This window comes from Peromyscus eremicus, chromosome 1, assembly GCF_949786415.1.
Source record: "Peromyscus eremicus chromosome 1, PerEre_H2_v1, whole genome shotgun sequence".
Classification (NCBI taxonomy): Eukaryota; Metazoa; Chordata; class Mammalia; order Rodentia; family Cricetidae; genus Peromyscus; species Peromyscus eremicus.
In genome coordinates, this window is record NC_081416.1 from 82066904 (window position 1) to 82082656 (window position 15753).

The window sequence follows — 15753 nt, forward strand, 5'->3', positions numbered from 1 at the left end:
TGTGTCTCCTCTGATCCCCAGACTTCTTGTTCTATTAATTCTTTTCAAAGAGCACTAAACCTCTAGCCAGCATTGTGAACTTACTTTTCCATTTGTTGCTCTCAAATTTGACTTCAAACTTCCTAACTCTTCTGAATTGATGAAGGATCTGACTTCTTTGCTACACACCTACTGTGCTTCCATTCACACTTATTCTTACACTGTTTGCTGTATTCTGGGGCAAGACATTGGAAATGAGGCTGATAATGTCACCTGCCGTATCTTTCGCCAGACTTTACACAGACTCCCGCTCTTCTCTCGCTTCCCCTCTGGCTCCATCCTTTGAACTTTCTTAGCATGATTGGAATTTGGGGCACAACTGCTTCTATTTTCTCCTGTCCCACAAACCCACATTTACTGTGACATTTAGAGCCTGGCTTATGTTTTCTAGGCACACTTGCCTTCCATCTTTCCATTTCCCCAGGAGTGTGAAAGCACTTCAGAGTGTCTAATAGGTGTGCAGCCTCCTCAGTAGACGTCTCTGGAGTGTTTATCCCTGCCTCTGCACTGAACTTGCATCCTTTCTCTCGCCACGGAAATAACTCTTTCCACCCTTTAATCACTTGTTCACCAATATTTAAGTGTCTCTTGTGTGCCCAGCCCCATGTTAGACAAAAATTAATTCAACATTGATTTGGTACCTTCCCTTTAAATACTAGTGTGTAGGCAGGGCAGACTGACAAAAATGTAAATTCAGTGCAGAATGTAACTCCTCTCTCTGGAGACTGACCCTTCTCACCAGGAGAAATGTGTATACATTTTTAATCTTAGCCAAGGCTGTGTTTGTGACATAGTGCAGGGTATACTCTCACACAGAGGAGGGCAACATGTACCTTGAGTGGTTGCACAGATGCATAGTGACACTGAAAGTTGTTTACATGTAAAGTGATTGTTCTTGACTCTCGTGAATCTCAGAGAACCTCAGATACTTACTTTTGTTTAAGCACAAATCAGTGTCAGTAACATTTTGTGAAGAACACCATTTCTTCATATTTTGGATGTGATGGTATTTGAAGATGCTCATCCCAAGGTTATAAATGGGTAACAGCAGCAGCGAGTCAACTATGAGTGTCTTAGTACGGGTCGTAATATCTGTGATTTAAAAGATAACATTTGCATGCTTTATGTAAAGTGAACTATGTGGAGAATATCTCAAGCTGACTAAATTAAACTGAGAAAATTACAAGGCATAGTATTATTTGCAAAGAATTCTAATTTCTTGTCATTATCTAGTCTACCTTTGATGTCCTAGAACACAATTTATTTCAATGATTACATCTTAGGAAAACCCTTTAAGAAGTTGATGTGCATATAATCTGTCATCTGAGAGAACAGAAGAGCAATGGGCATTACTTCTTGCATTTCCTTTCCTGGGTGATCCATGAAGAAGTAAAGTTACATTAGGCATGGCGGTATGTACCTGTAATCCTAGAACTCAGGAGCTGAGGCAGGAGGATCAGGAGTTTAAGAGCAGCTTGAGCTACACAGTGAGAGTTCTAAGCCAAACTGCCTAAAGGAATTTAGTTTAAGACTCAATGGTAAAGAGTGGATAAGAAGTGGTTGATCAATGAAGGAATGTGTCTTTAAGGGAACAAATTTAAAGGTGAAGTTTCTCTAAGGAGTAACAGAACATAGCAGCTGGTAAGTGCGTGTGCAAGGACATAGGAACATACTGAAGGGTTAACACTCTGAATTCACACTTTTGAAATTAAAGAACAAGTTCAGATTGCTGGGAATGAAAATAAAGTGTTAATTGTGGGCAAAATACATATTAATTATACAAAAAGAATATGTTTCATCATGGCATTTTATTCTGATGTGTTATTTTAACAATATATAATCTATATATTTACTTTACATATTTATAAGAACAAAGTTGGCCACTGGTTCAGAAGAACAAATGGTAGAGGATGAGAAGTTCTTATGTATTTCACAGTTTTTTTCAGTGGTTGATGTCACAACAAGCCTATTATAAAGAAGGTCATAATTTCTGTTAGTACATAAAGTCTGGAAGCCAAAAATAATTTGAGACATTGGCTTCTCATTTTGGGAGATACCAAAGCTTACAGGATAATGTTAAAGGGCAGTCACTTGGCATCTGTCACAGAACATATAAATATCTTCTAAAGAGTAAACTGACTCCTTGGGAGATAACATGCTAAAAGCTGACATAATGGGGTATAGAGCAAGATGAAAATGGACAAAATGCAATGTGAAGGCATGGGTATTAAGTTATTTATCCCCTAGCAAGCATGCCACCTTCTGTGGCCAAGTATTGACCAATCAGAGAAGAATGCCAAAAACATCACACCATGTACCAATCATAGCGGCATGGCTTTCTTGTTGGTCTGCCACACAAGATTCCCCAGCCTACACTTAGAAAGTTCAGGGATCCGCCGGGCGGTGGTGGTGCACACCTTTAATCCCAGCACTCGGGAGGCAGAGCCAGGCGGATCTCTGTGAGTTCGAGGCCAGCCTGGGCTACCAAGTGAGTTCCAGGAAAGGCGCAAAGCTACACAGAGAAACCCTGTCTTGAAAAACTAAAACCAAAAAAAAAAAAAAAAAAAAATTCAGGGATCCACTTGAGGTCTTGCCATGATTCATGTGGCAAATTTGTGCCACCCTTTGAGATTCCACTGTAGCTTTAAATTTCATTTTCTAATGTGTAGTTAGGCTGAACATCTATCTTCTCATGTAGTTGGGATTTATACATCTTTCATGGGAATTGTCTATTTAAAGCCCTTCAATACACTTTATTGGGGGGATATCTGTCTTTTTTGTTGTATTTTCTTTAGGACAGATTATGATAGATCATTGTCAAATATGGACATTGGAGATACTTGCTTTCATATGGTTTGCTGTCCTTTTCACCTTCTGTCATTTGATGCACAAGGTGTTCCATTTTGGTGATGGTAGTCAATTCACATACGTTTTCTCTCATAGCCTGTACTTTTGGTGTCACATCTAAGAATCCTTTGCCAAGTTCAGAGCAATCTAGTCCTGATTTCTCCCCTAGATTTATGTTTCATCTCTGGAAAGACACCACTGAGCTCACTTTTGTCAATGGTGTAACACAAGGTTCAACTTCCCTCTTCTGGGTGTCACACTCATTTTTCTTGGCACAGTTTGTCAAAGACTCTCTATTCCACTGGATGATCTTGGAGTCTTGTTGCAAATCATGAGACCCTATATGTGAGGGTTTTGTATTTTGTAAATATCTGGTCTTTCTGATGCATTCATTATATTACTAACACACAACCTATACCTTTGTCACTGCACCAGTACTATAGCATTTTAAGGCTCTACATTCACAGTAAGTTTTGATGACAGAGCCTATGAGAGGTCCACCTTTGTTCCACTGGAATTCCGCAGGAGTCTGAGCATGCTCATTTCTGAGAAAATCAATGCTGGCAGACTCTTTCGAGGGACCAAGCTGGGTGTTATCTGTCAGTTTGGGTAGCATCTTAACACTGTTGATACATAGGCTCTGTGAAGTAGGCAGCTTCACCTTTGCTCCATTTTCAGTGAGGTTTTGCAATTTTAGTGCACAAGTTTTTCACCTCCTTAAGAGTTTCCTGAAATATTTTCTTTAAATCGTATGATAAATTAAATTTCTTTAAGCTCATTTTAGATTGTTCATTGAAGATGTAGGGAAATAAGCTGAGGCTTATGTGTTAATCTTTTAGCCTGGAGTTGCACTGAATTTTCCTTAGCTACAATTGCTTTCCTATGGATTTCTTGTGATTTTTCTCTCTATATAATCATATTTCACTAATTATAAAAAACAATGGGTTTCATTATCATATTTTATACATGTATATAATGTACTTTGGTCATGCACACACTTCCCTGTCCTGAGTCTCACTGATCTCTCACTCTTCCAAAATGTTCCCTAATCTGCTTCCATATCTTTAAAAGGGCTATTAGTGTATTCTGGATGTGATGTAAATTACACCATATATATGAAGGCTTTTGAATGCTCTAATTTCCATGTTTGGGGGTTTGTTGTTGTTCCTGCCCTTGGACATTCTGTTTTCTATCTTAACTGTAATGTCATCTTCCAAACATTGAAGAGTCATCTCATCATCTACAATCCTACTGAGCTATACACAGTATCTCATAACAACTGGATTGTGAGCAAAGGGAAGCAGAGAGACAGTCTCTGAGCAATCCCTGGTTAGGGAAGAATGGACCAACACACAAACTTATGAAGAAATCTTGCTCCATTTTATCTACAGTCAAAGATTTGGTTCCACACTGGTAGCATGAACTCCTTCAAGACTTCAGGACCGCCACAAAGCTGGCAAAGGGGTCAGGCAAGACATGTAAACCTGCCATTAATTTTTCCTACTGTCTTGTATTGCTTCTATGTTGATCCAGTAGTCATTTATTTCCAGTAAGTTTTTGACACTTTCTACAGCTCAGTCAGAGTCAGTTCTGATGGTTTTTGTTGCATTTCCCTGATGATTTTGTGAGGAGAAAATGGGAGTTTGGTGCTTGATATACAGCTATTTTTCCAATAAATAAACTTCTATTAGCTAAATATTCCTAATACTTTTTATTACCTTCATTTTACAGTAGAGTTTTCAAGGTAGCAAAAGGTAAATACAGTTTCCAACAAATCCTTCCATGAAGTCATTTAGATATTCCAATGACTCTTTTTCCCTCCTTTTTGATTCTTTGAAAATTCTAAAGTTGTCCCCCCCCCTCTCTCTCTCACACACACACACACACACACACACACACACACACACACACACACACTTAACCATTCAAGCGGTTTATGCTGCCTATATACTCTTAGCTGTGGGGGCTTCACTATAGGACAGTTAACTCACTAGGGGCCACACCCTTAAAAAAACTGACTCTTCCTTTCCCAGGACCTATCAACTGCCAATAGATGGAATTGTAGGTGGCTTAAGTTTGCCCAGCTCTTGTACATGCTGTCTCAACTGCTGTGCAACTGCCCTGATGTGTCCCGAAAACAGTTTTCTTGTAGTCATCCACAGCCTCCGGCTCTTCCAATCTTTCTGCCCACTCTTCTGGCATGATCCCCGAATCTTAGGAGGAGGGAATGTGATACAGATAACCTGTTTAGGACTGAGCATTATCAAGTCATTCTCTGCACCTTGATTGGTTCTTTTATTTCCACGTGAAACTTCTGAAAGTCTCTAAAGATTCATGAGAGGAGATGTTCCTACATCTGCTCAGAGTTATTGCTAAATCAAATTCCTCTCATTTTAGGCAAACATGTAAGAGACTCTGTGCATTCAGATACTGGTTTTTTGGTGACTGAAGAGTATTTTTTATTCTTTTTGCTTTTCCAATTATGTGAATAGTTCTTTTATCTAAAGTTACTGCTCATCAAACTTATAAAAATGAAATGATACACAGCAGCGATGATCTTCCTATCAAAGAATAGAATCTATCTCAAATCAGTCACTCTTGACTCACTTCTTGAACACCTGATCCCCAAATGTCAGGCAGATTTATGGGACACGTAACATGTAGTCATGTTTATTCAATGGAGGTTATTAAATCAATATGAATTCTATATTAGTGGTAATTTGTTATCACAAGGAAATAATACAGAGATAGCAATGTGATTAACTTGGGGAATAAGACTGAAGAATAACTTCTACATATGAGAGAACAATTTCTTGCATTTGGCTTTAGCAGCACCCCTTGAAAAGTTACATCACAAATATTAAAGTAGTCTCAGATAACCAAAGATCTAGTGGGAGGACAAGACTTGATGTCAGGGGGGTTGTCTCTTTCTTCTGGTTTTGGCAACACACATTGCCAAATAACTGAAAACATCAGTGTTTGCACTGTGCTTTGGAGAAGGAGAGGTATCCGTCTTTAGTTCAAGTCTCCCTATTTGTGAGCATCACCACTCCAGTTAGTTGTCCTTGGATATCATGATCAAGGGAGGAAACCCAAGAAAACAAGGTCTTAAAAAAGTGATTGGTTTATATTAGTGGCTCAATGTGTCCTTGGTTTCACTCAATATAGTGTTATAATAGTAAAAGTACTTAATAAAGTTTGTTAACTAATATATTTTCCCCAGAAACCCAGAACAAAAGAACTTTGTAGTGCTTCTTTTCCTCAAAGTCATTTTTCTTTATTTATAAGAAGTTCCTGTACCAGCACTTGGGAGGCAGAGGCAGGCGAATCTCTGTGAGTTCTAGGCTAGCCTGGGCTACAGAGTGAGTTCCAGGAAAGGTGCAAAACTACACAGAGAAACCCTGTCTCAAAAAACAAACAAACAAAAAACAAAACAAAAAACAAAAAACAAACAAAACGACAGAAACAAACAAACAAACAAACAAACAAAAGAAGTGCCTGAAAGGAAGAAACTTTGTGAATTCCTTACCTGGTATTATCTCTACCACATCGTATATAATTATACTCATAAACCCTAAACAGTGGTTGAGGATGAAGATCTTGATATAGGCACTGGTGCTATTGTTGTACCAGAAGCTTAGCAGGTAGATGAAAGGGATGACAGACCATCCAAACATCATGAGGATGAACATCGTGTCCAGGAAGTGATACTTCTCCAACAATATATCTACATCAGTGATTAGGAACACCAGCTGAGATAGACACCAAAACACAAAGCAAATGATGTATATTAGCTACTTTTTATATTGCTGAGTTTCATGTTGCTGACAGTTTGCAGGGACTTTAGGTAGAAGCTCCTCAATTTTTTGGCTGGCAAGGAGGCAAGGTGCTGCTGGAAGTAAGGGCTGAGCTGATAATGTTTAAAACTTGCCTCTCCTTTAGTACCCACAGCCAAGCACTGGGCCTAGCTCCAGGAGTCCAGTTGGGAAGAAGGAGGAGGGATTGTACGAGTCAGGAGCGGTGAAGGTCATGACAGGAACCCATTGAAATAGCTGACCTGAGCTAGTGGGAGCTCAGACTCTGGACCAACAGCTAGGGAGCCTGCATAGGACCGACCTAGGTCCTCTGCATATGGGTGACAGTTGTCTAGCTTTGTCTGTTTGTGGGGTCCCTAGCAGTGGGATTAGGACCCATCTCTGACTCATGAGCTGACTTTTGGGAACCTATTCCCCATGCTGGGTTGCCTTGCCCAGCCTTGATGCAGGGGGAGGAGCTTGGTCCTGCCTCAACTTGATATGCCATGCTTTGTTGACTCTCATGGGAGGCCTGCCCCTTTCTGAACAGAGGAATAGTGGATGGGGGGTAGATAGGAGGTGGGGGGATGGAATTGGAGGAGAGGAGGGAGGGGAAACTGTGGTTGATGTGTAAAATAAATGAAAAAATCTAATAAAAAAAAGAAAAAAAAACTTGCCCTTAATGACCTACTTCTGCTAGCTAGACCCCATCTCCTAAAGATTCTATAGCCCCCAGGTAGTTTTACCAAAAAGGGAACAAATTCTCAAACTGTGAGTCTTTGTGGGGCAGTTCAGATTCTGACCACACTACTCAATCCCTAACCTGAAAGCCTGAAAACTTAGTGAAGGGAAAAAGGGTCCCTTTGATGGAACTGACTCTTCACCAGCCAAACCATTTTGTTGATGAGTGACTTCCTCACCACTGAGCATGGCCACAGCACTTGCCTTTCTACTTTGCCTTGATTTAGAATGTTTTTATTCTGTTCTTCTTCTACGGAATCAAATTGTATTTTTTCTTTTACCCCCAAGTAAACCCACTCTGGATATTTCTGTTTTTACAAATCAGTTCATTTTGTAGAAAAACTTCCTTTATTTCTTTCCTTCTTTTTATTGGCTTCCTTTTGATAAGGTATAACACTAAAGGGTCACAACTCCATGTTGTAATAGTAATTAAAATAATGCTGTACTTACTTATGTTGGTTATATTAATTATATTAGCTTAAATTTTCTTATCATTATAAGGTCCTATAAATCAATGTTAAGCTTGCTTCAAAAATGAATTTTGAATTATTTCATCAGTCTCTTAGAGATGTTGGCTTATAATTGATAGCATTTATTCCCTGAGCATTAAATAGATTTTGTAAATAAAACAATTCATCTTGGAGTTTTCCTTTTACAAGTGTAATTACAGATCCCACATGTGCTATTTGTTTCTTAATTCCTTATGCTCAGGTTTTTTCCGGGGGTGGTCCTCAAATTTCAGAGTTTGCAAGACTATTTAGGTTTTCTACTTTAGGGTTTGGGGTTTTGCTAGTTTTTTAAACATCTTAATTTTTATGAATAGGGTAGATTGTTGAAATAACTTTTCAATTACTTCCTAGTCAACTAAAGTATGAAAGAAATAATGTGACATTTCAATCCTTAAAAATGTTTTATGCAGTAGACATTATGAAGAGCTAGTGGGAGGATAGAGAATCTGAGGGACGTTCCTCAAGTGCTTGCTGGGGAAGGAAGGAAAGGACAGCCCTCATCAAGACTGAGTGACTGCAACACAGCTTCTGTCACCACAATTTCTGACTAGATGAGGGGCTTACTCTCTGTGTCAGCAGCTACCAGAGGCATGGCTTAAGACTCTAAAGGACATTAAAATCATGATGATTCTGTGGTAATTTCATTTCATTGTGTGACTCAATAAAGAATTAGAAGGAATATCAAAAGATCAAATGGTCAAAAACTGAGAGAAAATGTAAAAATAGAAACATATACCTACCTCAAAGGCCTCCAGATATAAATTTTCCCATAATAAACTTAAAACATATGCATTTGAAATAGCCATTTAGTTAATAAATACAGTTAAATGGGAAAGTGGAAAGTACACGGCAGTTACTATAGTGAATGACATTTTGTTATCTAGTTCAGAAGCACCTAGAAGAATGGACCAATACAAACAACTGGTAAGGGGTGAGGGCTGTGCTGACCACACCTATCTGATCATTGCATGCTGTTTTCACTTTCCAGAATAACAAACTCTACCCTGGGGCAGGCACAGCTGTAGTGTGTAAACTTACACAGATAGCAATTGAGACAGAGAGCATCTGCTGATAGGTGAAGAATTTCACAAGATAATTTACATTTCAAAAAACAACCAGAAATTTTATACTCAAAGAAAATAAATCTAAACCTGAGTAAATGAGAAGACACAACATGAAACAAGGTTCATAAAAGGGAGGAGCTGCCCACAGAAACCATGCCCAGAAATGCTCAATGGCAGAGGCAATATAATAGTGTGAGGTATGTGAGTGACCGAAAAAGAAGAAGCATGGTGTGTGTTCGTGGAGCTAAGAGAACATAAGACATCAAATCCAAGTGAATCACGACTAAACATCCAGTGATAATCTCTTACGGAAAATGAACATAAGAAATTAAAATGTTTGATCACAGTAGAGCAAAACCCTGAATGGGCTTGACTGGCATACTAAGGTTCTAAGATCTCAGATCTATCAGAGAAATGGAACAGCAATAGCTCACATGATAGTAGTTGATCACATATGCATATTCATCTTCAGGATGGATATGAAATAAGGTTTAACACATACTAAGTAGGGAACAGAAAAAAATGGTAGGCACATAAAATACAACAATATGATAATATAAACTCAACTATATGAATACTTATTTACTCCAATTGTAAGGCTCAGGTTGTCAGCTTGAAAAACAAATTAAAGCCAAGATTATACTACTTATGAATGATATTTTAAATTATGAGAACTGAAGTCTGATCAGTCACACATGTGCAATTCCTGGCCCACAGGCTGGCCCTGGTCCTGCATTCTTTGCACTAGTCTAGTCTGATCAGCCCACGGTCCATGCCACATCTAACCTCCAGGCCTTGCTCAGGCTGCACACTTGTCTACCCACATCCTCTCAAATACTCATACCTAGCCCAGGTTATACATCCTGCATGGATACTCAGTCTGATCAGTCCTGTCATTCTTAACCCTAAGCCTTTGTCATGGTCACAAATCCCCTGTACCAGTCTAATCTGGTGACTCCCTAGGACCCCAGACTACTTGCACCATATCCCACATCTATGCCTAGCCCATCCAGCCAATGAGTCCCTGAAACCTCACCTACCTATGTTATCCCCAACCCTCAAACCTCTCCTTGGCCATTCAGCCTGTATGTCAGACAAGGTGGAGCCAGTTTAGAATCTTGCATCGAACATACAAGTCCACGTACTCAGGTCTCACTGCAAAAACACAAATAATATGAAAGGCCAAGACAGTACATCTCACCCAAATCCACCAATCCAATAGCAATGTTCTTCAATGAAAGGTAATCATAAACTCCAAAGATTCAAGGAGTTTAAAGAAGACAAGACCAACATCCCAATAATCTTAAAGAAAATAAATAGCAAGAAATTCCTAAGCGATACCTAACACAAATATATGACTAAGTGAAATGATGAGTACAGCCCAAGGTTTAAAAACTGAATTCAGTGAAGAGATGCAAATACTGGAGAGAATCAAGATAAAATGAAGATGGAATAGAAAAACTCGATAACCCAACTAGAGAACTCAGGGGAAAGCCTTACAAGTAGAATGGATCAAGTGGGGAAAAAAATGTCAGGACTATAAGATAAAGAAGGGAATTAGATCATATATGCTAAGAATATGAAAAATTAGGCAGGCACCCAAAAGGAATTCACAGGAACTGTGGGAAGCCATGAAAAGACCAAGTCTTCAAATTATAGATATAGGAGAAGAATTCCACGTCAATTGCATAGACCAGATCTTTAACAAGTTCATAGAAAAAAATTTCCCCAAATTAAGACACACCCATAGAGATACAAGAAACACACATAACATCAAATTCTTCACCTATCAGCAGATGCTCTATGTCTCAATTACTATCTGTGTAAATTTACACACTACAGTTATGCCTGCTCCAGGGTAGAGTTTGTTATTCTGGAAAGTGAAAACAGCATGCAATGATCAGATAGGTGTGATCAGCACAGCCCTCACCCCTTATCTGTTGTTGGTATTGGTCCATTCTTCTAGGTGCTTCTGAACTAGATAACAAAATATCATTCACTATAGTAACCGCCGTGCACTTTAAATTTATTATGGGAAAATTTATATCTGGAGCAAGAGAAAGTAACAAATGTAAACAGACCAATTTCCTGGTCTTGCTTATTGAAGACTTGCATTCAATGTTTATTTGGTATCTATTCTATTACCTGTGGGCTTCAAAACAAAAGGTTTACACATAGGTGAGTACACAGACACCCATGCACAATTTGAATGGTCCATGACATAATTTCAAAATTTCTAGAGAATACCTTTAAAAGGTGAGTACAGATATCTCTTGCATAAACCAGAATTCCAACACATGGGGAAATGGGGAAGCACTGGGAAGAGGAAAATTTCTGTAGTGTTTGTTACTATACCACTACTCTGTTGTGACATATCCTTCCATACAGAAAACAGCTTTGAATGCAATATATCTTGGTGGCCAAGTATGTCAGGAGTTAGCTGTTTCATTAAAAGAAATATAAGAGAAAGATTTTTTTTTAACTCTGAGAAATATTCCAAAATAGATTCTCTGACTTGATTGATTAGTCAAACTATTTTTATCCTTTCTGGAAAAATTTCGGTTTTAGTAAATGTCAGACAAGTAGAAAATGTCTATAGTGTATGAGAGGCAGCCCTCGAGACAATGCGTGTAACACTTACCAGCAGTAGGACACAGGCAACAAAGTGGATGATGAGGTCCCACAGCAGAGCAGAAAGCCAAAAATTAAAGGTGTAGACCCCACTCACATACTGAATATGCTTTGCTTTACTAACTCTCTCAGTCACAGTCATAAGGCAAAAGCCACTGGTGAAAATACTCATCCCAAAGAGCAAGTTAAAGACTATCTGGATTCCTGAGCTGCCTCTACAAAAGAATAAATAAAGGACACACAATGGCATGATGACAACACTCAGTACTAACAACAGCACTTTATTACAGACATCGTGAAACAGGAAGAAAAGGGTCACTTTAAAGTATCTCAGCTTAACAAGAACATACATACCTTTTCTCAGACTTTTTCTCACGTTGAGGCTGGGGCTTGTTGGAGACAGTAATGGTGGCATTGGGGCCGGAGAGAGACATAAAAATAATATTGTCTAAAACTGACAAGGACAAGGATGGTGAATGGAATGCCTCATTGTTGAACCAGAAGGTGAATTTCTTCTGGTCTCTAGTCACATCAAGGGAAAATGCAATGATACATGAGTAAATGCAGTCTTTATTTTTCAGCAAGTAGGTCTGCACGTCACCTGGAAGGAAGACATAACAGTGGTCCTGAAGTCAGCTGCACGAAAGATCGTGACTACATGGTTTTTTTGGTTTTTTTTGGGGGGGCAGGGAGTGCTGTTTTTGTTTGTTTGTTTTTTTGTTGTTGTGGTGGTTATTTTTTGTTTTTGTTTTGGGTTTCTTTTTCTTTTTGTTTGTTTTTGTTTTTTGTTTTGTTTTGTTTTTTTGAGACAGGGTTCCTCTGAGTGTCCCTGGCTGTCCTGAAACTCTCTCTGTAGACCACACTGGTCTCAAACTCTGAGATCCACCTGCCTCTGCCTCCCAAGTGCTGGGAATAAAGGCGTGCACCACCACACCTGGCAATTCAGTGTTTTAAAGAGAAGTAACTCAATAGTTTACTTGTCTGGCACTTCACAGCAGCCTCAGAACATCTCAGCCATTAACTCCAAAAATCCATAATTCAGCCATACAAATGTTATGTCACTAAGAAAAGAAAAAAATTATAGGCTAGTGATCTGAACACTCTCAAATTTCTTTCTCACTCTCAGACCTTTCCATTTCTACATGAAAATGTTGGTAAGAACTCCTACTCCTAGCTTTTACAAATTACCTCATAGAAAATCAAACTCTTCCTCAGAGAATACAAAGGCTAAATAAAAACATAAGATAAGTCTACATGAAGGAACAAAGGGCTACTTGGAATTGTGAAAACTTAAGAGGAAAAAAAATCAGACAATTAGGTTCAACAATCTGTATGACTCTTCTTGTCCTGTCTTTGTAGAAAGATAAAGCATGCCAGATCAGGGTGTTAAGAATTACAGCAAAAAGGTAAACAAAAAGCTATACAATTGTAAGAACTTTCAGAGATTCCATGAATCCAAGAAGACACAAATTAAGAATTATAAATCTGCCCAAACAGCTCCAAAATAAAAATCTAAGGTCTAAAAAAAAGAAGTTCCTACAAGTAACTTCACATTTACAACAGACTTGTAAACTATTACCTATGACCTTGAAACTAAAAATAATTTTTAGATTCTTAATTGATAAAGAAAAAGAGGAGAAGAAAGAGGAGAAAGAGGAGGGATACCATTAGCTAAATTATCCAAAAGAAAGAGAAAGAAGGCAAAAGCAATAAACTTAGAAATGAAAAGGAGACATTTCAACAGATACAAATAAATTTAGAAATCAGACAGACTTAGCTTCCAAACTCATGTTACACTCAATTGGAAAACTGAAAAAATTTTTAAAATGGGTGAATCTCCAGACACATAAAACCTACCAAAGTTAACTCAAGATGAAATAAACAATTTAAACAGATTTAAAATGAAATTTAAGTAGTAATTAAAACTCTCCTAAGTTAAAAAGAAAATCAGGACCAGACCAATTCACTGAAGAATTCTACTACCCCTTCAGAGAGATACTACCAATACTACTAAAATCATTCCATTAGATAGAAAAGGAAATAATGCTTGCAAACTGCTTTTTATGAATCCACAGTTACCTTGACACAAAAACCAAATAAAGACACAACAAAAAGAAATAAAATTATACACCAAGCTCTCTGATGAACACAGATGCAGAAAAACTCAACAAAAAACTGCCAGAATGGATTCAAGATTACATCAAAAAGATAATTCATAACAATCAAGTTAGCTTGGTACATACATACATACATACATACATACATACATACATACATAATCAAATTCATCACAGATAGATGCAATTACAGAAATCATAATTTTATCTATAGCTGCAGAAAAAGCTTTTTACAAAATCCAACATGGACTCTAGGGCAGAAATCACATGATCATCTTAATAGATGCAGAAAAGACTTACTGACAAAATTCAAGACCCCTTCACAATAAAAGTCCTGAAGAAACTAGGAATTGATGGGACATCTCTAAACATAACGAAGGCTACATACAACAGTATCTTAGCTACTTTCCTATTGCTGTGATAAAACACAATGACCAAAAGCAACTTGGGGAGGAAAGGGTTTATTTTTCCCATTGTAACTCTCAGGTCACACTCTATTACTAAGGGAAGTCAGGGCAGGAACTCATGGCAGAGAACTGAAGTAGGAACTGGAGCAGAGACCACAGAGGAACACTAATTACTTCATGGTTTTCTCAGCTTGCTTTCTTATACAACTCAGGACCACCTGCCCAGAGGTGGCACCACCTACAGTGAGCTGGGCCCTCCAGCATCAATCATTAATCAAGAAAGTGCTCTCCAGACCTGCCCACAAGAGAATCTTACAGAGACATTTCTCAATTGGCATGCCCTCTTCCCAGATGACTCTAGCTTGTGTCAAGTTAAGAAAAACTAACCAGGACAAACAGACATATTGCCAACATTATATGGGCAAAAGCTCAAAGTATTTTTGCTAAAATCAGGAGCAAGATCAGAGTGTTAATGTTCTTCATTCTTGTAAAATATAGTCCTGGAAGTCTTACCTGGAACAATAAGACAAACAAATAAAAGGAATATGAACAGGTAAATAAGTCAAAGTATCCTTACTTATAGATCATATGATTTTATAGAAGACAATAATGACTTTGATAGAAAACTATTAGAGCTGATAAGTACTTAGCAAAGTGGAAAAGTACCAAGGTAACACTGAACACAAAGAAGCAAAACATAGTGGCCTCCTAAATACCAATTACACACACACCAAGAAAAAGACCTAGGAGATAGTCCCTTCACCACTGGCTACAAAATACCATTACATTAATTTAACCAAGGAAACGAAAGGCCTACACAAGAAAAACTAAAATGCTCAACAGAAAAACTGCAGAAAACACTACTGGATAGAAACACCCCTGCCTCGCCATTCTCCGCTGCTGTGACAAATACCCTGAGAAGTAACTTAAAGGGGAATTAAATAAAGGGTTTGTTCTGGCTCACAGTTCAAGGGCAGTCCACCATAGAGGGGAAGTCAAAATGGAAATGCTGATGACATCACATCTGCAGTCCGCAGGAGCGTGGGGAATGCAGGCACTAGGCTGCTTACCTCCTTTTTATGCAGACCAGGCCCAGGCCCAGGAAAGGGTGCCACATACTTTTTGTATGGGTCTTTCTACTTCAATTAACTTAACACAACCCATCATGTGCTTATGTAGAGGCTAAATAATCTCTCTCAGGTGGGCCTGGGTGCTCATCTCCTAAGTGATTCCAGATCCTGTTCAAACAAAAAGCAATACTAACCATCACAATCTCCCTTGTTCATGTGCTGGAACGACCAATATTGTGAAAATGTCTGTCTTACCAAAGCAATCTAGAGGTTCACTGAAGTCCTTGTCAAAATTCCAATGTCATTCTTCACAGGAACGTATAAAAGATTATTTAGCAGTGCAAAAAACCTCAGTTAGCCAAAGAAATATTAAGCAAAACTAAAGTAATAATAATAATAATAATAATAATAATAATAATAATAATAAGTCTGGAGTGTCACCATAGCTGATTTCAAGGTGCATTACAGAACTCTAGTAACAAAAATAAAGGCATGGTACTGGAACAAAAGTGACCATGTAGATCCATGACGTAT

At 38.3% G+C, this 15753-nt stretch overlaps 1 protein-coding gene across 1 annotated transcript in view; it reads right to left on the bottom strand.

Moving 5' to 3' along the window:
- Window positions 1–15753, bottom strand: part of LOC131907720 (phospholipid-transporting ATPase ABCA3-like) — an 86714-nt gene that overhangs the window by 21787 nt on the left and 49174 nt on the right. Inside the window, exons 19-22 of the mRNA XM_059258853.1 lie at window positions 11980–12226; window positions 11636–11840; window positions 6416–6638; window positions 973–1131 (exon numbers count right to left, since the gene is read on the bottom strand). Of these exons, the coding sequence (XP_059114836.1) occupies window positions 973–1131; window positions 6416–6638; window positions 11636–11840; window positions 11980–12226 (834 nt within the window). The remainder of the gene's footprint in view (window positions 1–972; window positions 1132–6415; window positions 6639–11635; window positions 11841–11979; window positions 12227–15753) is intronic.